General features: G+C 42.7%; 2 protein-coding genes across 5 annotated transcripts in view; both read left to right on the forward strand.

Annotated features, from left to right (window-relative positions):
* LOC115347521 (vesicle-associated membrane protein 2-like) overlaps positions 1-9,481 on the forward strand; it is a 53,582-nt gene extending 44,101 nt beyond the window's left edge. Inside the window, exon 6 of the mRNA XM_030029006.2 lies at positions 313-9,481. Within this exon, the coding sequence (XP_029884866.1) occupies positions 313-329 (17 nt within the window). The 3' untranslated portion in view covers positions 330-9,481. The remainder of the gene's footprint in view (positions 1-312) is intronic.
* Positions 9,482-22,767: 13,286 nt separating this feature from the next.
* Positions 22,768-24,947, forward strand: part of PER2 (period circadian regulator 2) — a 50,377-nt gene continuing 48,197 nt past the window's right edge. For all 4 annotated transcript variants that reach the window (XM_041126638.1, XM_041126637.1, XM_041126639.1 and 1 more), the window contains exon 1: positions 22,768-22,870. The gene's annotated coding sequence lies outside the window, so the exon portion shown is untranslated. The remainder of the gene's footprint in view (positions 22,871-24,947) is intronic.

A 24,947-nucleotide genomic window follows, 5' to 3' on the forward strand; every position in this document is an offset into this window, starting at 1 on the left:
GCTGGAGCTGGGGATTGTGGCTAACAGCACCATCAGTCCTTGCCCTTTCTATCTTTCGAGCCGCAGCCTCCCCTGCTTTCCACTCCAGTTCCCCCTCCAAACTCCTTTTGACACAGGAGGAGCATCCCCATGCCAGCTAGGAAGGCATACTGTGTTCAAGACACGTCATGCTCTTTCAGCAAAGATGTGTTAAAGGTGTTTGCCATTCTCTTAGAGCGCATGCTTCTGTGAGATAAAGCTTAACAGTAACTCTAATAACTGTTGGTTTATGTCTTTTTTTTTTTTTTTTTCCCCTTCTGCTTCCTTTCCCAGTTTTTTTCTCCACTTGAAAAAGCAAAGAAGGAAGACTTGGCACAACTTTGTTCATATCAACCAACAGTATCAGTGTTCCTTTGTTGAACTCCGCTTTTTAATTCCCGGTGTCTTGGGATTTTTGCTTGTAATAACCCATAAGCATTCAGTGTGGTGTGTTTTGGAATTCTGTTGTTTCCACAAGAAACTGTACCAGCTAAATACTGCCAAGTAGTTCCATACACTGTCTTATCACTGTGTCTTAAAATGTGTATGCATTGACCTTCAGAAACTGTAGTATATGAAAAGCATCCTAAGCATCTTGGGATCAGAGAATGCAGCTATGGGGAAGCTCCTGCTTAAAGGGACACTGTCAGGTGGATTGGACCCAAACCTAAGGTTGCAGCAAACATTAGAGCCAAAATTCTCAATCTGAGCACCTGAAGTTGGATGGCAAAATCCACTATCAGGTGTAACTTTTTGAGGTAGTACCTGCTACTCCCATTGAAAAGAGTGGCACCTACAAGTATTCATGTAAGACATCTTATTTTCAACCTAGCCAACAAAACACAGATTTTTTGAGATTAGTTGTAGTATCCAAATCTAAAAACATTGTCTGCAGGAAATAAATAGGACTGGATTATCATCTTCTATGGATTTAAATTTTTCCTTATGGGGTGTTCTGTACAAGCAGGATGACCTCAATATGAAAGCCAGAAAGAAAACTGTATGAAAACCAAAAAGCATTAGCTAGCACAATCTTGAAAAAGCCAAGTGAAATGCAAAAATTGTAATACAGGCACCATAAATGACCAAGATACAGAATCTTGCTAAAAACTCAAGGCACTGTTTGTCAGACTTCATGGGACTCTCTTGAATGCCAATCCCCAATACTTATGGCCCTAACTTAAAGCACATGAACAACTTTGGTGATGTCTGTGGCTTGCCAGCACAGTTGTAGGAAGCAATCTCTGCAGCATTTTGCAGAAATGGTCCCTACTGTGAGGACCATTCAAAAGTCAGGAGAAGAAGGTATGGGTAAATAGAGGGAACAGTGGAGAGAGGCTGAGGAAGGGAAGGGTGCCTAGCAAAGCTTTCTTGGAGAAGAGGAAGGCAGAGAAACATTGTTCCAAAGTGGTGGTGTTAATGGGCTTTTTAAAAATTTAATTTAATTTGTGTGTGTGTGTATAGTTCATAAACTATAGTGTCGTCTTCGTAAAGTGCTCAGCTGAGATATTTTTCATACTTACTTTAACATTTGATGTAATTAAGAGAAATGATACATTGCAGTTTGAGAGAAAGTTCTTGTATGCTGCTGTTGTAGGGTTTCTCCCAAATGTTGAATTCCTTGTTTTTTCTTTTTTTAAACACTGAAGAGTTTAATCATAGTTAACCAAAATAAAAATGAATTATCAAATTTTGAGCCAGGAAATTCTGAATGGGTCTTTTTAGGATAACTCCTTCTGAATTTCTAAGAAGAATTTGTAGAATTTAAAAAAAAACCCAACTTTTTTTTTTTTTTTTTTGTCCGCAATTTGATTAGGGTATAGAAGTGGTGATAATAGTGGTGTAAATATTCCCACTGTGGAGCATCTTTCTTGACATGGTCTTATATTAAAAAAAAACAGAGACCCAGACCAGTTCGCTGCAGTGGGTGTATATACAAATTGTGCTTAAGTAGAATTTGGCAGACAGAATAAGCAATGATCAGTTGAAAGGTTCCAGTTGCATGAAACTTAACTTTCAAAGTTACTAATGTGCTACTGGACTCCCTGGTATGCCCTGTTCACTTCAGTCCTTCAGCTGAGTGAGTACATAAAAAATTCTAAAATCCTTATGGGCCAGACAGAAAACTCTGCTGTCATGAAGGACATTGACTCCGTGAGGTGCCACAACTGAATGCTACATATAATTGAGCCTTCACTGGAAAAGGAATAAGCCATCCAAATTCAGGACCCCTTTTAAACTACTAAGATATTTGGCTAGCTGATATGAAAGAGTTATCTCCTAAGAGTGAGACCCTGCCACCCATACCCATGTTGAGCATGGCTTGATCCTCACAGGGCTTCTCTACAGGAATGCTGAAAAGACTCATGAGATGAAGATATAGCTTTCACCGGAGATGGTACCATCAGTAAGGTTATATGCTGATACAGATCCTTAAATTAGACGGTGCCTTTTCCTATGAGTCTGAACTGACTACTTAGCTGATACAGCTGCAAATACACATCAAGGAGTTTGAATCCTCTAGCTACAAAGATGCAAAGTTTCCAAATGAAACTGCTATAAGAATGCAAAGCCCACATCCTCCTAGCTAACATATCTCAAGCAAGTTAATAATCAAAGTGGGAGCTTTAGGGGAGAGTGGAGAAGAGAAACTGCTGGTTGTGGAATGTGTACTCATTCTCCCTCAAAACAGTAACTAATGGGGATGACTGCTAAATGTTGGTGAGAATTTGCAAGGAGTAGTTTAGTCAAGAGACCTAGCCTCTGGTGGGTTGTAAAGTGTTTGTGAAGAGACAATTTTCTCCTGTGTGCTAATGAAATATGCTAAATTAATGTGTTTAACTCTTTTAAGTTGTTTGCATATAGCGTGCTCGTGAATGTTCGATGTTTGCTAGTTGTGCTGTGCTGGTTGGTTGCAATCAGTAAGATAAGCCATGTAACATTTCTAATTCAGCCCAGGAAGCAAGTATGCACCTTCCCTGATGCACAGAGCCAGAGTCGAACTGCTCCTGCAGAGGGTTAATTCTTCTGCAAGGAGAATAATGGTAATATAGGACTGTTCGGGGTCATAGATAGTGCAACACCATCACATATATGTAGACTGGTACAGAGGACAATCTATATAAACACAGTTGGAGATCTTACTTGTGTTGAAGCCAGGATTGATTGATTTCCACTCACTGCCTCTACATTTAAAATGTCCATGAGGTTACAACTGCCTACTTGTAATAGTAAATTTCCCATGAGAAGATTAACTCATTCTTGTTTAGTCAGCACTGATTAGAATGTCAGTTACTGGGTAGAATTTCAACTACTACTCTTCATCACTAACTACTGCCTAGGCTTTTACCTTGGGCTGGTAAAAAGGCACAAAAGGGCTTCCTTTTACCCACTCCCCAGCAAAACCTTGGGACTGCAAGGCTGATTGCTTTCTGACTGCCATCTTGGGGACTGAACTGAAGTCTTCTCTGGCTGGCTGCAAGGATTTTGATAGCTTTAGTCAGAGTTAGATGTTGTTTGAGACTTGCGTATTCTATCCTTATGAGAAGCGCTTGCTCTTCCTCTGATTTCTGGGCTACAGCTGAACAGCTAGGATGATATGCCATTCAGAAACAGCATAGCTGAAATGGGGTGGTTAGGAGCTGGTCTGTGCTTGTACCACAGCTGCTGTTTGGCTTGCCAATGAGTGCACGTCAGCTTCTGAGGTTGAAGAAGTGTTATTTGCATCCACAATCCACAGGCTAGTAAGGTTCTGCTTGGGCATTACACCTTCCTCCTTCTAATTCATCTCACCTTGCAATAACATAAATGTGTCTTTAAGCCTAAAAGAATTGGTGTACGGAACTTGCAGGAGCAAGTAGCGTGGAAGCCCAAACGGGGCACTTGACCCAATTTTCGCTTGACAACATTATGTAGCAGCACAGTCAATCCAACATAGTCCAACATAATCCAATATTATTAGAAGGAGGAGGGGAGAATCTGATAAAGATTCTGAATGTAACCTAGGGTCTGTAAGAAAAGAAGTGATTTAGAAATGTAATCAGTTTGATTTTTAAAGCTGGCACTTTAATTCTATTGGAACCTGCATAAGGTTAGCCCCGGGAACAGTTCAGGCAAGTAAAATACTTGGCTTTTTTCTTTTTAAATGGTGATCTGCAATAAGTGACTTAAACACTCACAATGACGGAAGAACAGGACATTATTAACTGTGCAACGAATCAATTAGAACAGCCACAATCTGCTATGTTTTTGTCCAGGTAGCAAGACCTTTTGAAATTCTCCTATGTCTGTGTCTCATTTCTGTCACTGCTCCTCTGACAGGGCTTCACATAACTTTAACATTATGAACAGCTGAGCTACTTCTTGTCTGAATACAGTGGATTTTAGCTCTTAAGAGCAAGCTCATGACTTGACATCTGTGTTAGAACGTACCTGTAAAATGGTGATGTCTGCTTCTCAGAAGTGCGTCTACCATGAGAGACTCAAACTTCAGGAACTTTTAGAAGCTCAGATGTTACTCAACTCTTTTTCATGCTTTTACAGAGTGAGTTTTTCGCTATTCCATGGGAGGTTATCCACCCAGTGGGAATATGTATAATCTATTTTTTTTTTATGACAGTGCCTTGATCACACATGTTGGTGCTAGGCCTTCACAAAGAAACTAGAGAGCACTTGGATGTGATCCAGGATTTAGATCTCAACCCTGTTTCTCCTGCCCTTTAAACAGGGAAGAGGGCTAAACCAGTAGCCACATAAGGCACTGGGCTCACTCCCAGTGTACACAGTGAGTATTGGAGAAAGGCCTCGAAGAGACCAAAGTCTCTTTGGTTTGGATTCGTGTCCCGACCTGAACTTTAGACCCAGAACAGGTCACAACCTTTGGGCTCCCTGTATAGTCAGAATAGTGAGATGCTCTTCCAGCCAGTTCTTCCTCTCACCTCATTTAGGTCCCTCTTGCTAGACAAGATACATTTGAGCATGTGTTTCTTCATGCAGGAGAAAACACAAGCACCCGCAAATTACCTTCTTTAAAAGCAAAACCAAAAAGGCTGAAGAATGTAGTTTGAAAAAAATGAATTATATCTAGAGAAATGATTGGCTGAAGATTTCTCAGATGGTGACATTATTTTCAGGAGGGATACTAGATTGGGATGTATGAAACAACCACATCAGAACCTCACATCAGTTGTTCTTGCTTCATCTGGTCTCCTTCAGAAATACTTCTCCATTCCACTTCAACAAAGGACTTTGTTTTCCTCTTCAGCTAATTTCCCTTCCTTATTTCATTAATGTATGTCTCCATTGATGTGCTCAGTAGCTTTTTTTCTCCATTGAGGACCAGAAGACTGTCTGCCTTTAAACACATGCATAAAGAGATGTGAGCCACCCAAGGAGTTTACTTTTCTTCCTGATGCACTGACATTTAAAAGCTACATCTTACAATAAAGCAGAGAAAACTGTGGCAGTCCGGTTACATGCAGTTTTGGTGGAGTAAACACTTGATTATTCAACAGTGAGTCATTTCTGCAGTAACCTCATTCTGTCATGACTGTATCACATCTGCTAACTCTCAGAAGCAAAAATCATAACCTGTACTGGTTTAAAACATAAATACAGCATCGTGGTTCATACGTAACACTCTTTGGCCAAAGAAGTCATGTGCTATAAGTTTAAACGGGCAAAGTACTTGTTCTCAAAGAGAAAATATCAGAAACAACAAAGATAATTATGAAGAAAGCTTCTTCATTCTTTAGCTCTTCTCACAGTGTCTGGCTTCTCCATTATTCTTCAAGTTTCTATTCATTCTCTTAGAAAGTCTTTGTGGTTTTGGACTGTAGTGTATTTAGAACATAGGATATTGGGGCTAGGATTGTTCTGCTGCCCTCTGAGTTGACTCCCTGCCTTCTGCCATATTGTTATTGTTGACCTCAACCAGAGCTGAGGCAGGCCTGAGTGGAGCAGAACCTCCTCCCCATAATGTCCTGTGCTGTCCTCAAACCAACCTCCACTGATGGGACGAGAACACTGGAGGCAGAATATAGCTCCTGGATCTTAATTTGGTTTAAAATGATGTGGTACAAAAGAAGGCTCCTGACTGCTAGACAACAGCATTTTTGCTACACTACTTTAATTGTAACACTGGAATTTTAATTAAACGTATTTAACATTTCTTGTAACAGTAATTTCATCAATTTTGATGGAAAAGAGAGGAAACAGCAAATAAGGATAGTGTGATAATGACAACATAGTAAATTGGGAAACGGTTTAAGTGAGATATAGCCAACATACAGTAAATTCCTTTTTATAAGTGGCTATACCCAAGAGCACCTTTCGTATGTTAGAACTAAGCAGTGCTAGTCTATTGAAGTGCATATGGACTACTACTTAAAATGAACTATGACAAATGGTAGTTGAATGTACTTCCTTTCACTTTTTTCTTGAAAACGCAGGAGATATATGCAGGAAGGATGATCTAGTATTTTTTGCAGAGCGCACCATTTGGGGTATACCAGCCAAAGACATGCTGCTGTTGTCAGCTGCAGTAGTGGTCGAGGACTTCAGTCAAGTAAGGGCTCCAGAGTGCTTGATGCATGGATACATACTGAATGCTCACTTTGTTGTATAGCACTTCAGTCTGCCAGTAATGAAGTCTTTTTGACACAGCATGATTATTTTGCTTACCCTTGTTCCACTCTAGTATCTATGCTTGTCCACCAATAAATGATCTAAGGAGAGGATGGAAAATCACTTTGCTGAATCCATTACATTCCTGTCATGTATATGTGAACACATGGTGGTGGTCTGAACTTTTGTAATGAATAGAGTTTAAAAGAATTAAGATGTCTCAATATTTTAATCTATCCTTTGAAATTAGTTTCTCCCCCTGATAAGCTGCAGGTTTGTTTAAAGAGTAAATAATGGCAGCTGCTGTTGTTTTCTTTGTTCAATGTTTGAGATAGTGCATATAATGGAGCCACAAATTCATAGATGCACAATGCATAATTGTTTTCAGAAGTTCAGCTATTAATATTTATAGTATTGACCTGAAAGGCTGCAACAATTTCTCCATTAGTCACGGTAGCGTTGGCTGAACCTGAAAATTCAGTGGTCAGCGTGACTACTGTGCCGCTAGCAAGCTACAGTGTACTAAATAATGCAAGTTCAGCCTTTCATGAAACTTAAAGGGAAAAAAGATCCTGAATAAAAGTAGAAATGTATAGTAAAGGCCATGGGTATACAGTTTAACCATTACTTATTTAAGTATTATCTATTATTTAAACGATTAGCAGTTATACAAATAGTTGAATAATTAGCTTCCAAAGCCTTTTATTGATGAAAGAATATTTTTTCTCATTAGAAATGCTAAGTTCAGTCTATGTTCCATTTACTTTTTCCCCAGATTGGAAATAAAATAAAATGCCATGTAGCTAAGACACACTCACAGATCTGCACAATAAAATGTTACTGATAGCCCACTACTTGTCATGAAAAACATCGTTACTTTGTCTTGTAAATGAAAAGTCCTCCCTCCCTCGACCACATACGTGGTAAAATATTAGTCACATTATGTATATCAGCACCACTGAAAGATTAGAAATTAGTACCTCCTACTCAAGAGCAGGGCTTAAAAACATCCTTTGTCTGTTGCAAAAATACATTTTGAGGGGGAAACACCAACTGTTGTAGAGGTTAAATTTTTACTTGACAACTCCTATTCTTTTTTCCTCCCCCTTTCTGAAAGAAGTGCTTATATACACAGACAAGCATTTGCCATTTGGGTGATACGTTCTCTTTCCAAATATGAAAGAGATGAAACATAGCCAGTATCTCCTGTGAACAACCTCTAGTTTGTTTTGCAGCATAAAAAGTTCTTTTAGTGGCAATATATGAACTCTTATTATAAACTGGTTTTAGTCACTGCAGGAAATGAGTTTGTAGCCAGCTAATTAGTATTTCCTTAATGACTTATGCTTGAGTGTTCACACAGAAAAGCAGCCTCTGGAGGTGCTATCTAATCAATTCAGCACTGTAGACTTAAAATGGACAGATGGTTGAGTATTTCACACTCTATGGCCCAGAGTGAAAAGCAAAGCATGCCCTGTTCTGGAAGAGACTTCAACATGTGCTTAAGCATATTGAGAATTTCCATTCTCTGTTTAGGACAACAAAAAACCCATCATTTGTCCTTACTAAACCCAGGCCTGATATGGAATCTGTGCCATGTTCTAATTCAGGAGAGGAAAAGCCTTTCCTTTCAATGATAGAAAAATTAGGTTGGAAAGGACCCGTGGGGTTTATTTAGTCCAATCTCCTGCTCGAAGCAGGGCTACCTTTGAGGTTGGATCAGGTTGCACAGGGTTTGTCTTGAATTTTGAAAATCTCCAAGGCTGGTGATTCCACAGTGAATTCTGCCATTGGATATATTCTCTACCCTACCAAGGCTGATAAAAGTGCAGTATGCACCTTCATAAGTGTATGTGGTTTATGTTTTTGGCTTTTTTTTTTTTGTGCACTGATCTGATTAGAGTCAAATTCAGATCTAGTGGGAGTAAGTGCAACCCTCATTTTTCAAAGAGCTTCCACTGATATCAAGAACTTTTCCTTCTTCCTCATTTACGTTGGACTAAGCCAGTTCTGATCACGCTTAGGGTATCAGTGCATTCTCTCCCCTCTGTGTATGTGAAGCCTGCTCCTCTGACACTGAAGCTGAGGATAGGCATAGGACCAGATTCAGGACATCTGGTAAAGTCTAGTTCTGTACTGTCTGAGGTCAGTGACAAAACCTTGATTGGCTACTAAGTTACTAGACTGGCACCAAAGAAGAGGATTTACTGAGATTACTATTTCTCCTCACAAGTCACCTTAGCAATGCCCCCCTCTTCCAAATGCTGCTGAATTGCAATGCAAAACAAACCCCTTTCTTCTACCTCTTTCCTTTTAGTTCTTTGAGCTTTACTTCCTCTAATAGGAATAACCAGAAATAAGTTTTCAGTTGCCCTTTTAAAAACTAAACTCCAGACCAAATCTTTAATTGCATCCTTTTAAAGGCCACACAGTAGTGTTAAGGTATGTAGTAATGCACTCAGAAAGGATCTGAAAGTCTGTGCTGAGAACAGCACCTCTCACCTCATAGACTCAGCTGCACTGAGCAAGAAATTGTGATTTGTGCCTCTACAGAAAACATTCCATTTGCATCTTATTAGAGCTACCTGGGGAGGAAAAATAATGTTGTGGAGACCAGGAAATTTCTTAAAGTGCTTTACCTGGAGGTCAGTGGAATTCCATTTATAAATGATGAATGCATGCATTTTGATGCTAAAATTGTGATGACGTACAAAGTTTGATATGACTGTACTTTTCTGTGGATGGTGATTTTTTTTTTTGGAGTGGTGAACATTTTTTCCAAGAATATCATAGACATTTGTAATATGTATGTTTGTGCCAATAAATCTTGTTTTAAGAAGTTGCTTTTTGTATCATTTCTGCTCCCGGTACACACAGTTTCAGGACAGTTAAGCAGCTTCAACTTTGATTCCCTCTCTAAGTGCTGAAGACTTCTGGAAACTAAGATTTTCTAATTCACACTGAGTTTTTATATATTCAGTCTAATAGAAGAGAAAAAACTCAAAACACTTCTGTTGTATAAACAATAATGAACTCTGTACAAAAAGGGGGAGGGGATACAGTAGTACAACAATTAAAGAATTGTGAAGAGGCGCAGATGGGAGAATGCGTTTAGTGCATTTGACCTTATTCTTAATGTTCTTAATGGTAACATATGTTTTCCTTTTAATAGGGCACAGTTAACGTGGGGAACTCATTGCCACAAGATATTGTTAGTTCACAAATTTGGTGTACTTTGGACACATGTTTTAAATGAAGAAAGAAGGATTCTCTGCGAGAGGGATACAGACTCTCTTGCAGGGTCATCTTCCTTAACTTGAAACAGCTGATGCTGGCCACTAGTGTGATGGCTTAATGGGGCATGGCAACTGTTGCCATCATTATTCTTAATTACTAATTAAGCTCTTTGAAGGGACAAGAATTGGAAGCTGTTTTTCTCCCCCTCCTAGTGACTACACCTACATTTTAAAATATATAAGCATCACATAACGCCTGGGTAGCTCTGCACCTTCATGCATATGGGGTGTTATTCTCATTCAACAGCCCTTCTATTTTGTTGCAAATGAACTCAGCACATATAAAGGGCACAGTATCATCTCTTCCCACCTAAACACACCAAACCCAGGTAATGTCAAGATGCCTTCTTGTATGACAGTGCTTTAGTAGTAAAACTACAGATTTTTCCTTGGTAACTCTTAGCCTACCTGGCAATAAACTGGGGGCACTTTGAGTCTATAAGGAGGAGCTGGGAAAAAGCAATCATTGATTTCATACGGTGCGTATTCTGATCTACATAAAATAGCAACTAAGGACTAAGCGAGAGGATGAATTAGGCTGATCAGTGCATATGGATGTGATACTGAAGAACACAGGAAATTGATCAAACCCAAAATGAGGCTTATGCTAATAATTAAGAGAGCACAATGGGCTGATACTCCATTAGCACTCTTATAGTCAGGTTGTGTAGTTAGAACAGTTTTGTTGAAACAAAAGATCCCGATTTCTGACTTTTGAGCTTACAAAGGATTCTAGCAAATGATAAAACCAAGTGAAAATGAAATTATGTGTAATGTAATGGGGAGATTAAGGTGGATATGGCAGAATCAGTAAGATTATATGAAAAATCTAATGTATTTTTGCATGCTGCTCAGATAGAAGATTTGCATAATTCATGGAAGTTCAGGGAGTAAAAGGACGGACTGCTTCTTAGGGGTTGCTAAGTTATGTGGGGTGAAGAGCTCTGGGATTTAGATATACTTTGGAAAGTCAACAGAAGATAGTTCAAAGATAAAACAAACCTTGGAGTGACTGTCTATATGCTTCGCTTTGTGAGCTGAAGTACACGGAGGTAAGTGAATGAGGAAGAAGCTTTTAAGTGCTCCTGACATCTAAAATTTCAAGAAAATGTCTCACATGACTAAAGATGGTCACAACTGCAGTCTGAGAAGAAAAGCAGGTAATCTTGAGACTGCTAGAGCTTTATATGAGAATGAGCTAGGCAGCGATGATGACTATTATAAAAACAAACCATCTTTTTTTTCTTTCCCAGGTGTTTCAAATCTAGAGGAACATAACCTAGAGACACCACCTGTGGTTTGGGCATCTATCATCAAAAGCTCTTACCATGATGTGGTAGACATACTAAATGCATTTTACTATCAGAATTTCCTGGTACCAAATGCACTGAGTTATTACACTTTTAAGGCAGCTTTTAGAATGATTCTGCAGAAATAACACCCTCGCCTTTTCCCTTAGCATCTGAACAGTCTAATTATAATCTAACAGCTGTTAGCTGAGCTGCTCTACAAAGGCAAGTAAGCCTGGCTTTTCTACCTTCTGTTGGCCATAATGCAGCTTTACTCTGTTGAATGTAGTTAGTGGATTTGATAATTAAACTTCTAGTACTATCTAATAACTGGCAGGTTGTTCTTTTTACTAGAAGATGTACAATACAGCATCAGGTTATTTACATATTCTCTGGATTAGCCTAGAGAACACCTGCTCCATAGTCCAGCTTCGCTGGGAGCCTGGAAAAACTTCCCAATACCATACAGTGCATGCCTCTGTGATATAATCTGTAGTAAGCCATAACGACAGTGCACTGAAAGAGCTGGATAGATCAAAGGTGTCGCCAGCATCATATAGCTCTGCACCAACCCAGGCTTTGTTAAACTTCCTAATGATCCAAGAAAGCTACGGAGGAGAGAAAACCAAAAATTCTTCCTAGTCTGTGTCAGATGGCCAGAGGGGTGGGGAGGAGTTCCTCTTCTCAGCTCAGAATCCAGTGAGTTAGTTTAACTGTGAATAGGATGCAGAAAGCAAGCATCTGAAACTGTAATGCCACAAGGAACACTGGGGTGTTCCCAACATAGGCTTCAAATTTCTCAAACTTAACGGCATTTTCCTTTATGGTTTTGGCATTGTCTCATTATCTCTCTCTGCTTCATCCTACCTGTTCTCTGTTTCGTGGTGCTGAAAGAGAAATATTGTTTTCCCTCTTGTCTACAAGAGGTATTACTTCTCAAGTAATTTCATTTAAGTCTTATGTTCCCTACTTTCTCTATGAAAAAAGAAATCGGAAGATTTGTGCCTAGCCACAATGGTTGCACACTTTGACTAAGCCATCAAGGTCTTTGTATTCTCCTGATGCTTCCAGGGCTGCCTCCTACATACTGGCATTCTCTGGTTTGGTGTTGCTCAGGGTGACTGATTATGTTGTCTCATTTGTCCTTAATAAGCTCTTTCAACTCCTGTTTAAAAAACACGTATATAATATAAATGCACCTTTGTCTTATAAGGAAAGGCTCTAAGTTTCTAACGTGTTTTAGCTCTTGTACTCTTGCAAGCATCAGAAAACACCACATCAATGTGGAGAAGTACCTGTTGATCCCTTCATGGAACATCTCTTAAGTCAGGAGCCAATGTGAAGCATGTTGCCTGCAGCTGTCTGTACAAAGGCTCCCTGTGTCATGTGCTGCATGGGGATGACCTCGCCAGTTGAATAGAGCTACTGAACCAGTTACAGATGTAGTCTGACAGTCATAGAACAAACATGACTCATTTAAGAACATTCTCTACCTTCCCTTTTAGTAACTGGTTTCACCAAAGTCAGTAAGCTAGAACTGAAGGGAAAACAAAGAGTTCTTCAGTCAGCTCTGAACAGCGTTCTCACACGCCACTTACTCTGCTGCAGGAGCATGTTTGAAACAATTGTCCCTCCACAATTACATCTTCTCTGATGATGTCCAAGCTCTCACAATGTAATCGCCTCTAGCAGCAGATACTGACATGCCAATACTAACAATACTAATACCAATACTAACGAATGAACAGTTCTATGTCCTGGACTTAAAACCAAAAAGCTTTAAAAATACAAAATGTTGGTGTGCTGAGGACAGAGCATCATCCTTGATGATGATAATAATAATTGTGTTGAGATGAGAACAGGGTTCTGCAATAAGGAGATTTCTATCTAGTTTGACCAACCCATCAAGGCTTGGCCATGTGACTTCACACCCAAGAGTGCTCAACTGTCACACTCAGTTTTCTTACCAAGGGGCTAAGAAATTAATTCCTGCTATGCCTTTGCTTCTCCACCTTGTGGTATACCAATAATCACTTTGGTAAAGCTCTTTTTGAGAAAGTAGATAATAGAAATTATAACCTGTCAGGGTAAACTTTGAAAATTTGAACTTTATTTGTGAAATATTTTTGGTATTATAAAATCTCAACTCCACTGATGCCAACAACAACAAAAAATCTCGATTATATAAGTGGAGCTAAGGCTTCATCTCAGATTAAGCTATTACAGCATGCAAATAGCAGCATAATTTTCTGAATGTGCAATACACTAGTCCTCATACTAGGTCTACTATTGCTTCAATTTGCTTGTAGTGGACTGATCCTACATAATTAACTTGCAGTGGCATCCAAAGTTGGAAACAATGGAGTGCATTCACTTTACCAGTAATGTCTGTGTCTAGATGGGCACAGTGCAATTTTCAAGTATATTTTGTTAATGGTCTCCCTATACAATTCATTGTACTATAATCCACCATGTAGCTGGGGAAAGAGTTTGTTGAAATAGATTTGGCTTCTGTAACTGACATTCACATTAACTCAGTGTGAATTACAAGATGCTCCATCTCAAGATTTGAGGCATGGTTACTTGTAACGGCTTCATGACAAGTTGTGGAGTGCCATGTCTCTGTTCTTGAGCACTGATCTGTATTTCTTAGGGACCCGAGTCCAAGCAGTAATGATCAAGTTTGCAGTGAGGTAATGGCTTTTAGATAGTGACACAACGCACTTTGATTGCATTTTAGAGCTTGAGAAGAGGAGATGTTGTCTCAGTAGACAGTCAGTATATGACAAGAAAAGTTGATTTATTCATTATTAGGTTCCAGTGAAGTATAAAATCTGTCATTTTAAAAACTCTCCCTTTTTTGGTTTGCTTTCTGAAGTGCCTGGAAGAGTAGCACACGCATCCACTCTAACTAGGCCAAACCACCTCAAATTCTGCTGGTGTTCAGACCTACCTTGTTCCTTCTAGAGGTAAAGGCAAGGAAAGGCTTAAATTGGCCTGACTGATTTGTAAATTCTTTGACTTGCAGGTAAGAAAAAACTGACAGCTTAAAGTTATTCCGTTTTTAGTTTTGGTAAAGTTGCTTAAATGCCACAGTAGGTAACTTACTATATACTATATGGGGGGTGGGCAGAAATTCTGCTGAAACTCAGATTTTCCTTCCACGCTGCAAGATATGTGCACATGCCTTGGACTAATTCAGGTTAGAAGAGCAGAGATAATAAAACTTAGCAACTAATTTTGGTTAACAGCTGAAGTAGATGAGCCTACTGTTTAAATACGAGCCATTAAGTTTAGTCAAAACATGTTGCTTTTATCACCCTTCTTAACATAAGCTAGGTAACTCTTGCTAGTGAACCCCAGATAGGACCATATGCAAACTAAAAAAGTAAAGGTACAAAGTTGTTCTGCAGAGGGAAATTACCCTCTTTCTAGTAATCACATGAGCAGGAGAACACATAAGGAAATACTTCAGCACACTTGTTAGGCACCACCACTCAGGAGGATACCAGCTGCAAAGACTGCAGTAGCGACCAGCCTACCCAAACCTGCTTTGCACTAGCCAGCTGGAGGAATGCTCTAGCAGAATGGGCTAAATGTCTCAGCACTGACTGAGCTCCTTGGGTGGGCTCTGCATCCACACTGAGATCTGTACCTATCCAGGGAGTTTCCAGTATTTTAAAGCTGGCTTGAATATGCCTTCATAGGCTGTCCCTACAATGCAGATGTACTCTAAGGTTGCTCCAAGTCACTGTTTTCCCTGCGCTGTATTAATTTAAAAAAGAACAATAATGCTATTACTGCATGAGAGGAATCGGCCTCTGTAACTAAGCACTGCTTTCTTCAGTGTTAAATGAAGCCAGCAAAAGCTACCAGGATTATTAACAATAGCTGGTTAGTAATGCATTGTGAAAGAGCAGGGCTGGGCACACAAAATAATCATTGTAAATTACCCAGATTGATAAAAGTGCTGAAAGGCAGCCAAATATGTTTTTCAAACACACTAGAAAAAAAGAAATCCTGATGCTTACCCAGTTTTCTACCCAGACACCAAGGAAACGATGAGCCCTACAGCATTTTTATGATTGCCTACAGGAGGCATATCTCATGCCTCTGCTTTTTTGGCAAGGTAAGATTTCTTTCAATCTTTTTGTTTTGCTCTAACTACCCTTTTTTTCCCAACTATATTTCCTTAGCTTTCCTGTAGCACAGTGCTTTAAGGTGACAGGAGCCTTTCCTCTAATGAGCAAACATTAGCTAATATTACTTAGGACTCCTAACTCCTGCTTCCCTTTTATGCCCTTTAACCTTTCACCTTCAAGGAATGTAAGGGTTTGGTTTTGTTTTGTTTTGTTTCCTTTTGACTGAATTAAACGGTTTGTTTAATTTCTTTTATTGTGTAGTTACACAACAGAAGCATTGAATTCCAAAGTTCTCTTATGGCTAGTGAAGTATCACATGTTACAAGTGGATAGAATATGTCTCATTATGACAATGAGTGCTATATTTTAGTGGGGTTTTTTTATGTAAATAAGGCTTATGTGATCGCTTTGATTCTGTCTGCTTGCTTGCCTCTCCCCATTCACCTGATAATTTTAAATTTATTGGCCGGTGTCTACAAATGTGATGGATAGGAAGAAGTCCAAAGGATGTTTCAGCTACATAACTTCCAAGAAATTATATACCTGGGAAACCAGGTAGGCGAGGAAAGTCTCCCTGGAGCTGCACTGAGGAAAGGGCTGTAGTTAAGCTCACACCAATTAAACACCAGATAATCCACAAAGATGGGAAAGATTTCTGCCCTCTTTGTTTCAGTTACTGTCTTCTTTAGAGCAAGTTCCCAAAGCTATTTAAATCAAAGGGAGTTATCCTAATAGAATTTGTATCAGTCCTTCACTCCTTGATGCTGTGGATCAATGACAGCGTGCAAAATGAGTTGTCCTTTTTCTTTTAATTTATTAAGATTAAAAGAAAAGAATTTGATTGCTTATCAGAAATGTCTAATTTATTTATGGACACGATCTGTGAAACTTTATTTACTGAAGTATCTTGAATTGACTTAATCTACAAGGGACTTCTGCAGTGCCTGAAAGGCTTATTAAAATCCCTACTTTGTTTTCCAGTAGTGTGGCCAGGTATGTCAGGCTTCTCTTCATGAAGCAAACTCAGCCAGTCAGTATACACCCTCTCTGGAAAACAAAACCAAGCTTCCACTGACTTCAGTAGCAGCAATGTTCAGTTCAAAACAGCTCATGTGTGAACTAATGCTGGAAAACTAATTGAGGCAGAACAGTAATGGGAAACTCAATTTGAAAATGAAGTGTTTTTAATTAAGAGACACTTCAGAATTATACAGAAAGAGGCTCTTTCTCATTTAAAATTTGGCTCTTCTTTCCTCACCAACTATAAATCACTGATCTATAATTAGCATTCTTAGTAGAAGGAATGCCTGATGGTCTGGCTTAAGTTATGCCTATGACTGTGATGAGCAGAGTTGTAGGTGTGTTAGAACAGATTCTAGCTAGTCTGCTACTTAGCATCCAATTTCTTACAAATGTTTCTGTTATAATCTGTTAATGTTATAATCTCTTTCTTTAAAATGAGAACAAATTAAGGAAGAATTGTGCCTCTAGATTCCTAGTAGCTAAAAGCAGCAGCGTGACTCCGTGACACAATGATTGGGAGCTTACCTGGGAACAAGAAAAAGTCCAGCTCCAATCCTGTGTCAAGACCTTGTCCAACATTTTATGTAATGACTATTTAATAAAAATTGCATAAATGCTTACTGGTGGGGAAGCCAGTACTCAGATCTTGTCTCTCTGTCCTTACTCTGTTTTTAAAGGAAGGTATGTCTCTCTCCATTTTTGGTAAGGGAGTGATAACACTTCACTCTACTGAAGTGAGTCCAAAAGGAGATCATAAATGCTATGGAGGTCAGTAAACTGACTCTGGTCAGTACATACAGAGTTTAAACCAATTTAAACCAATACCAAGAGCGTGCATAGGAACCAGTGGTTGTGGGGAGTCAAAGGTTGGGATGCACCGTGTTACATGCCCAGCACCAGGTCATAGGCCTGGCTGCTTAGGTGTGTGTTGAGGAATCCAGGTGTCTCAAGGACATCTGCTATGTGTGGCCATGTTTAATCCAGAAAGTATTGTGCCTCAGGTATCAAAAGCTGTGGAAATGTTATTCTGCTGTCTCCTTGCCTTTGAAAGACCTTTCCCATGCCCTGTCCACGCCATGCCTGGACTTGGAGGTGTACTTTCTCACCAAGCATTCAATTGCTTAACAGGCAGAAAACTAACACAGAAAGCTTTCTGACAGATTAACAAATTGAACTGGCTCACTGAGGGGCCAAGTACGTAGCAGAGTGGGCAAAAGCAAGGGTTAAGACCACGTAACCATGAGTACATGGCAGCAAGGTGGTAGTGGTGGCAGGGATGGGTGAAGAGCAGCACTGCCCCCACTTGATGAAAGCGGAATGTTAGATCAGCTCAGAAACCTTGTGAAAGCTGTCTTTGGCATCTAAGTCTGGATAGTTTTGAATGGTGAGCCCCAACCTGATGTAGTCACTTTCTTTCAGGGCAGAAGAGGGTGTATAAATCCAACACAGGCAGAAATGAGAATGCACTTTTCTGTTTGGCATCTCTCACTAGCTCACTTATGCTAGTCTAATGACATGCAAATTTCATTTTAAGTGCCTAACTCTGTAATTCCATGTACAATAGGTCTTGGACACGTGCTGCAACCCAAAACGTGTTCTTCCATCCTGTTCTGTTTTGGCTTTTGCGCTCCTGCAGCTGTGATGTGAGCCAACCAAAAACTTCTTCCATGGGATGTTTTCAGTCAAATCAGTTTCCTAATCTGACTGACAGTACAGTTGCATAATCTCTAATTTTTAACTCAGTGGAGGTGGTAGGACTGTTCCTTTTGGTGGATGTATAAGGTCTTTGATCACCTTAGTTAGACTGCAAAATCACAAACTAGCACTCTCTGAGTTATACAGGAAGCTTAAAACCCTTTTTTAGCACTGTGGATCAATTTCAGGCTCTCTTCAGCCTTCTGTGAGGCCGACTGCAGAAAATGAGTTGTTTAATACACAATAAACAGCAGGATCCCGGACCTGGAGTGCTCAGAGCTGTATTTTGCTTCTGAAATCAGATTAACAGACTTGGGGATAGGCACATGTAGTTACAGTGATGAGGTACACCCCTTCCATTTGTATCTTTCTAGTCATTTTAAAACAGAACAATTCAGGGCTTCTTTATGTGTCACTTTTCAAGATATTTGGAACTTAAAATTACACTGAAGTTGCCAACAGAAACTGAATTTAATAAAAATAACTATAAAACAGTAAGAAAGGGGACAGAATGAAAAATTACATTCCCCAGAACTTTTTAGGAAAGTTTTTCTGGTTGGGGACAGCCATGCACCTTTGCAAAGGACTTCTGAGCTGCAGCTCAGTAACAGTGATGTCTTTTGCTCATTAACAAAAAAGCCTTTCCGGATCTTTGCAAGAATCAATGACTGCCAGCATCATTGTAAATGATGAGTAATTAAGACTTAGGAAATGAAGAATTAGACGTGGGCTCCAGCTGCAAAATATTGATTTTTTTTTTTTTTTTTTTTAACAATATATAGTTCCATCAGTGCTGTGGTATAACTTGAAACAAGTAACTTTTGCAAGTGGACAAATGGATAGGGAAGCATAGTTACTTGAAAAAGATGAGCCCTATTGCTTTAACAGTAGCAAACCCAAGAAAGCCATCCTCATGTAGTTTTTCAGGAAGTCTCAAATTCTCTTTCTTTTTTTTTTCCACATTGAAAGACTTGATTCTTTTTTTTTCCCCAAAAAATGTTGATATTGTCAATATGTTGCTGCCTATCAGAACTGACTGAAATACTTCTGTTCAGCAAAGATTCTATTTTTTAAGTATGCTGGGAAAAAGTTCAGATTTTATGTGTGTGTGTATCTAAAGTTCTGGTAATATTGGAAAGTGCGAGAAGCAGGGGTAATTTCATAAAAAAAAAGGTTTTCTAAATGACTTTTTTTTCCATGTAAAATCCTTGCAGTAAAAAAAAAAAAAGAAAAGGCCTAGTTCTACCAATTAATCTTTTGTGATTTCAGAAAGATACTATGCTGGAAAAAAAGCTAGGCAAGGAAGAGATTCAACAGCATGTGGAAACTACGTATTAGCAGTGCAGTTTGAGCTGTGCAGTTAAAAGAAAACAGCAAGACCCAAACCTGCCTGCTTATGGATGGACCCTACTTAAGAAGGCCTGCTGTCTTCATGGTGTTTCATACAGACTGATATTTGCCTTGCAAAACCAAATGAGGGAGCCAGGTAGAATTTAAAGCAGGACAGTGCCCCACCTCACGAACCAAAAGCCCCTTTGGATGAATGTTAGTGTGAGATGTGGTGTGTTATGTGGTGAAACGGATGTACATAAAGGGCTTGCCTTATGTATGAATGATTTGTTCTCACCATGCTCCAAGAGTTACAACTGAATACAAAAAAATAAACAAAGCTGGAAAAAAAACCCCACAACCATTTAAATGTTTTTGTTACAGTCTTTGTGTTCTTCAAAACTTTTTGTGTATGCACACACACACATATTTTACTCATGCTGCTATTAAAACCCTTATGCTATAGCTCCTTACTGGGTAGGGAGACCTTAAAATCAAAACAATTTTGTCCTGTAGCATTTTGCAACCATTTTCTTTTGCTTTGTTTCTTAGCAGATGAGCCATTGAGTCAGTAGTAATATTCACTCCTCCAGAAGCCATGTGCTTGCCTTCTTCTTATTTCATATTGGTGTTGCCTGGAATAACTTGTATCTATACACGATTGCAGTGTTCAGAAAATTGGCATGACAGAAAAATTTGGACTGAACTGGTTCAAGATGCACAATCACATTTTGAGTAACACTGTTTTCCCCTGTTTTTGGTAAATTAAATAGAAAGCCATAAACACTAAAAGGTGGCAGGAATAGAACTTAAAAATGATTCCTGTAAGCTTGACCAAAATAACTGTTTAGTATCCCTTTAAAATAAGCAGAACTGAAGTAATGCCTCTGGTAGTTACTAGGATGGAAAAGGTACTTGCTATTTCTGGTGGTGGTGATTACAGTTCGCCTGCTAGAACTGGCATGCTCCACTACAGTGATGAATGTGTCTTCTGTTCTGTTTGATCTGGAAACTCTTTCAGCTCTAGTGTAGTGCCATAGTTTGCCTCCAGCTCCTCATGCTTGCAGACTCACAGGGCAGGGGAAGACCTCAAAGTTTTGCCTTGATTGAACTGCCTTACTTCGAATCTGTGGTTAAGAGGTATAGCCCTTAGCACACAGCCAGAGACGGGTATTTTTGGCACATAACATGAAAAACAACATCCCATGGAAACCAAGAATGTCATTCTACATCCCTCCAACCCAACCAACCCTAAAGCAGAGAACTTAAACAGAGAAGATGATGAAATTTTGGATGTGAAGTCCTAACAGCAAGTTGACCAAACCACACAGAGAAGATCTAATTAGGATTAGTCTTTAAATTAGACTCCTCAGAGGAGTACAAACCAAGAATGGGATCCTGATAAGCTGACTTGTGCATTGCAACAAATCCAGTTGCAGAATCTGGTCCTAATGCTTCCGCTGCCCACCCCCACTCCTCTCCAGGAGTTAAATACTCCACAGTACTTGCTCACAGGCTGTTTCTGTAACAGTCATAGCTTAAATATCTATGTACCTAATGGACTTATCCCTAACACCACAGCGAGGGAGGGAAGCGGCATTAACCTCATTTTGCAGATAAACAGTGGAAGCCCTGATGGCCCTCTACCGTGTTACATCCTATGGAGCAATTACACGTATACAGTGAGTGCAAAAATGCTGTTACACTAGACTGCTTGTATTCACACCAAGACTGACAGAGCTTTGGCATGTCCTCTGTTCCTTCTTTGCATTGCCATGTGTGACTATGAAGATAAATGGAAGTTCAGAATATGGATAAGTTATCATTAATTTCTCAGCTACTGATTGGTCTCCTTGGAAGATGTGGAGACTAGAACAGTGCCACTCAACATGCTGAACTATTTAACAGTGGGTAATCTCACCGCTAAACTGTAGGAATTCAAATCTCAGGTTCTCTCTCACCACAATTTAGGATGGCATGGGGGCTTGAGCAAAAACCTGTGATCAACGTCACAAGAAATTTTTTAAATTTTTTTTTTAATTTTTCTTTTTTTACTTTAAGATGGGAAATGCCAATACTCTCCGAATGTTTTGCCTGAACAGAAGGGGAAAAGATTTAATTTTCTGGAATAAATATGAAAAATTGTTTCTTATATATTTGGAACGGAAAGTAATCATACAGTAATCAGCGTATCAGGAGCTAGTTTTCCACAAGAGTACAGTACGTTCCTTTAATGCCTCGGAAACTCTTAGTTCAACCCTTTTTGTGGTTATTCAAACTGATGCTAACTGGATGGTGCTGGAGAAGGGTGAAGCTCCACGCTCGCCTGTCCTACGCCTTGGTTTGCGACCCGGCAACTTCTGAACACTACACGGGGTCAGTTTCGAAACTTGAGGGCGTGCGCCCAGCACGGGTGGCAACACCACGAAACGGGATACGGGCGCTTCTCCCTTATGTAAGCGAACCGAGCGCCCGGCAGGCCATTGGCTGGCCCCGGCAGAGCAATCTCGGAAGGCTCCGGCTCCTGCCTCCGCACCGCCAGCAGCGCGTCAATACCCTCTCACCGGGAGCGCGAGGCTCTCCCGGCCGGGCTGGTCTCCCGCTCCCCTCAGCTCGGGGTCCCGCCAGCCCGTTAGCGGCGGCGGCGCTCAGGCCGCGCAGGAGCCTCTTCCAGAGCGGCTTTTTCCTGCCGGCCGGCCGGCCGGCCGGAGGCCCTTCCTGGCCGCCGCCCCCCGCCTCGGATCGCGCTCGCCGGGCGGCCCGGCCGCCCCTCGCCCACCCTTCCGCCGCCGAGGCGGCCGGGCGCTGCGTGAGGGCCGCGGGCGGCGCTCCCGGGCGACGCGCCCGCCCTTTCGCTTCTCCCCCTCAGCGGGGCCGAGCACGCGCCGCGGCCGTCGGCGGCCGGGTCGCGCGCCCCGCCCCGCCTCGGCTGGCGAGCGCGCCCACCCCGCGGGCGGGCGCGCGCTGACGTCACGGGCGGCTCCGAGGGGGCGGGGCGGAGCCGCTTCCCTCAGGCGTGGTGTAACCTCTGCCCTCCTCGGCCCTTCGGTCCGGCGGCGGAGGGGCGTCGCGGGCGGAGGGGAGCAGAGCTGCCGGCAGCCGCGGCGGGAGGCGGCGCGGCGCCCGGCGGTGAGTGCTCCGGTGGTCGCGCGGGGACGCGTCCGCAGCGGGGGGGGGGGGGGGGGGGGGGGCGGGCTGGCGGGGCAGGCTCGGAGGCGATCGTGGCTGCCGGTGGAAACATGGTGCCACACGTGAGGCTTATGTAAAATGAGCGGCGTCCGGCGCCGCCAATGGGGGAGGCGCGCGCACCGCCCCCTCCTCTGTCCCTCGCTGGCGTCACGCGCCCGCGGCCAATGGCCGTGCGGGCGGGGCGGGCTCTCCGGGCTCAGTCACGTTTCTGCCTGTATGAAGTCGGTGCCGGGCTGCCCCGGGCTGAGTGGACGCGGTGTGCGCGGTGAGTCGGGCTCCGCCGGGCGCTCTCCCCGCGACCGGCCGGGGCTGGGGGGGAGGCCCGCGGGCGCCCTGGCCGTGGCGGCAGGGGGGCGGCGGGCGGCAGCCGTGGGGGGCAGAGGGGCTCCCCCTCCTCCCCCGTCTCCCCCGCCCGCTGGGCCGAGGTTACGTAACCCCCGCGCGCCGGGGCTCTCCCGTTGCCGGGGAGACGGGACGGGGCCGCCGGTGGGGCGGGCGGCGCCGCGGGGGTCCGGCCCGCTGCTCCCGCCGGGGAGGGGGCGGTTGGGGTTCCTTTCAGACCGGGGCGGGGGCGGCTGTGGCGCGACACCCCCCCACCCTCGCCCCATCTCAGACCGTAGCGGAGGAAAGGGGCGCCGGCTTTGACTCCCTCCTCGGACCGGGCCGGGCCGCGGGGTGGGGGCGCCGGGGGTGAGTGTGGCACGTCCCCCGTCCATCTCGGACCGGGAGGGGGCGTCGGGGGGTGGGGAGCACAGACCCTCCCGCCTCCCCCTCCCCCCCCAACTCAGGCCGGGGCGGGAGCTGGGGGCTCCGAGGGGCGGCTGTGCCACGCCGCCCCGCCGGTGTGGGGCCGGGCTGAGGCGCCGAGGGGTGGCGGTGGCCCCCGTCTCGGAGCGGGAGGGGGGCGGCAGTGCCCCCCCGCCCGCGTCCGGCCTGGGGTGGTGCCGCCGCGGGGCCGCGGTCAGGCCGGTGTGGAGGAGGAGGAGGAGGAGGAGGGCGGCGGGGCGGCTGTGACTTCCCCGCCCCGCGGCCGACGAGGGGCCCGGTGGCGGCGGGGCCGGTCCCTCGGCGCTGCCGCCGGGCTCCGCTCTGGCGTCCCTGGCGGTTGTGGGGCGCGGGCTGCGGCCGCATCTGTGCGAAAGGTCAGCGCCAGGGTCCGGAGGGAGCGAAAACTGGCGCGGGCAGCACCTTTGGGGAACACGTGGGTCCCGGTCCGGTGAGCGTGGACCGCGGCCCCGGCACTCCGCTGTCCTTCTCTTGAGGGGACAGTGCTGTACGCAGCTGGCTGGGTGGCTTTTTTGACGTGAGGAATTGTGTGGCAGTAAGCAACAGAATCTCAGCGCGTTACTGAGATGCATGAGCTACAGGTAGCGTAGGCAACAGGTGCTGTGGATTTCTTTTTTTTTGTGTTGGCTGTAGTTGCAAGGACACTTTGTTCCTTGAGACAATGTGGTCGTGCTGCAGTTGACATTAGTTGCATGCTATTACATGCTTGATTACAAAACAGTTTATGTAAGTACAGTTTCATGCAAATAGATGAGCAGTATGGTAACAGTCAAGCTGATACTTTACAACTGACTTTTTGTAATAGGTTAGGATAGGGTACAGCATTTTTCTGTGCACCACAGGAGCTTAAAAAGCCCCCAGAGAGGTCAGTATGAAGTCTCTGGAACTTGGAAACTGAAGCACTTTGAAACTGTATTCCAGTGAAACAGTAACTTGGCTGAGACAGTGCATGTGAAGGATTTTGAAGAAACATATTGGTTTATGTTTTTAGGCTGTGAGATGTCTATTTCTTTTCCAAGTGTAAGACTCTGAGGTTTACCATCTTGTACATCTGAGATTGAGTAGCTACCACGTACATATTTACAAGTAAAGGGGAAAAGGTGGAAATCCTGTAACGATTCTAGCGGTAAGATTGTCTGGTCAAGTCAAAAGTAAAGTAAAAAACTGATTTAGTATAGTGAGAAACTGTTTCAAGTTGCCAGTATCGATTTAACCACAGAGTCTGTTTACAGATCATGGTTAATGTTGGTTAGTTAACATTTGTCAAAACTGCAGCTATCTTTTGGAGCTGGCTTTTGCTTGTTGTCAAGGTAGAATCAAAATTCATCACAATGATGGCAGTGAGGAGTATCTCCTTGAATGCAAATGTTTAGTTTTGATAGTGTAGGGTTGTTGGTAAAACTTAAGGATGTCAAGCTGACAGCTAAGGCCTTGATGGTGTGGCCCCATTCCATAAACAGATCCTATTGTATATTAGATGGTTTGAGGGCGTTGAACCTGATGAAAATTTTCATACCTTCTAGCGTGCCTCAGTGTTTGCATGTGTCCTTGATGTT

This window comes from Aquila chrysaetos, chromosome 10, assembly GCF_900496995.4.
Source record: "Aquila chrysaetos chrysaetos chromosome 10, bAquChr1.4, whole genome shotgun sequence".
Taxonomy (NCBI): Eukaryota; Metazoa; Chordata; class Aves; order Accipitriformes; family Accipitridae; genus Aquila; species Aquila chrysaetos.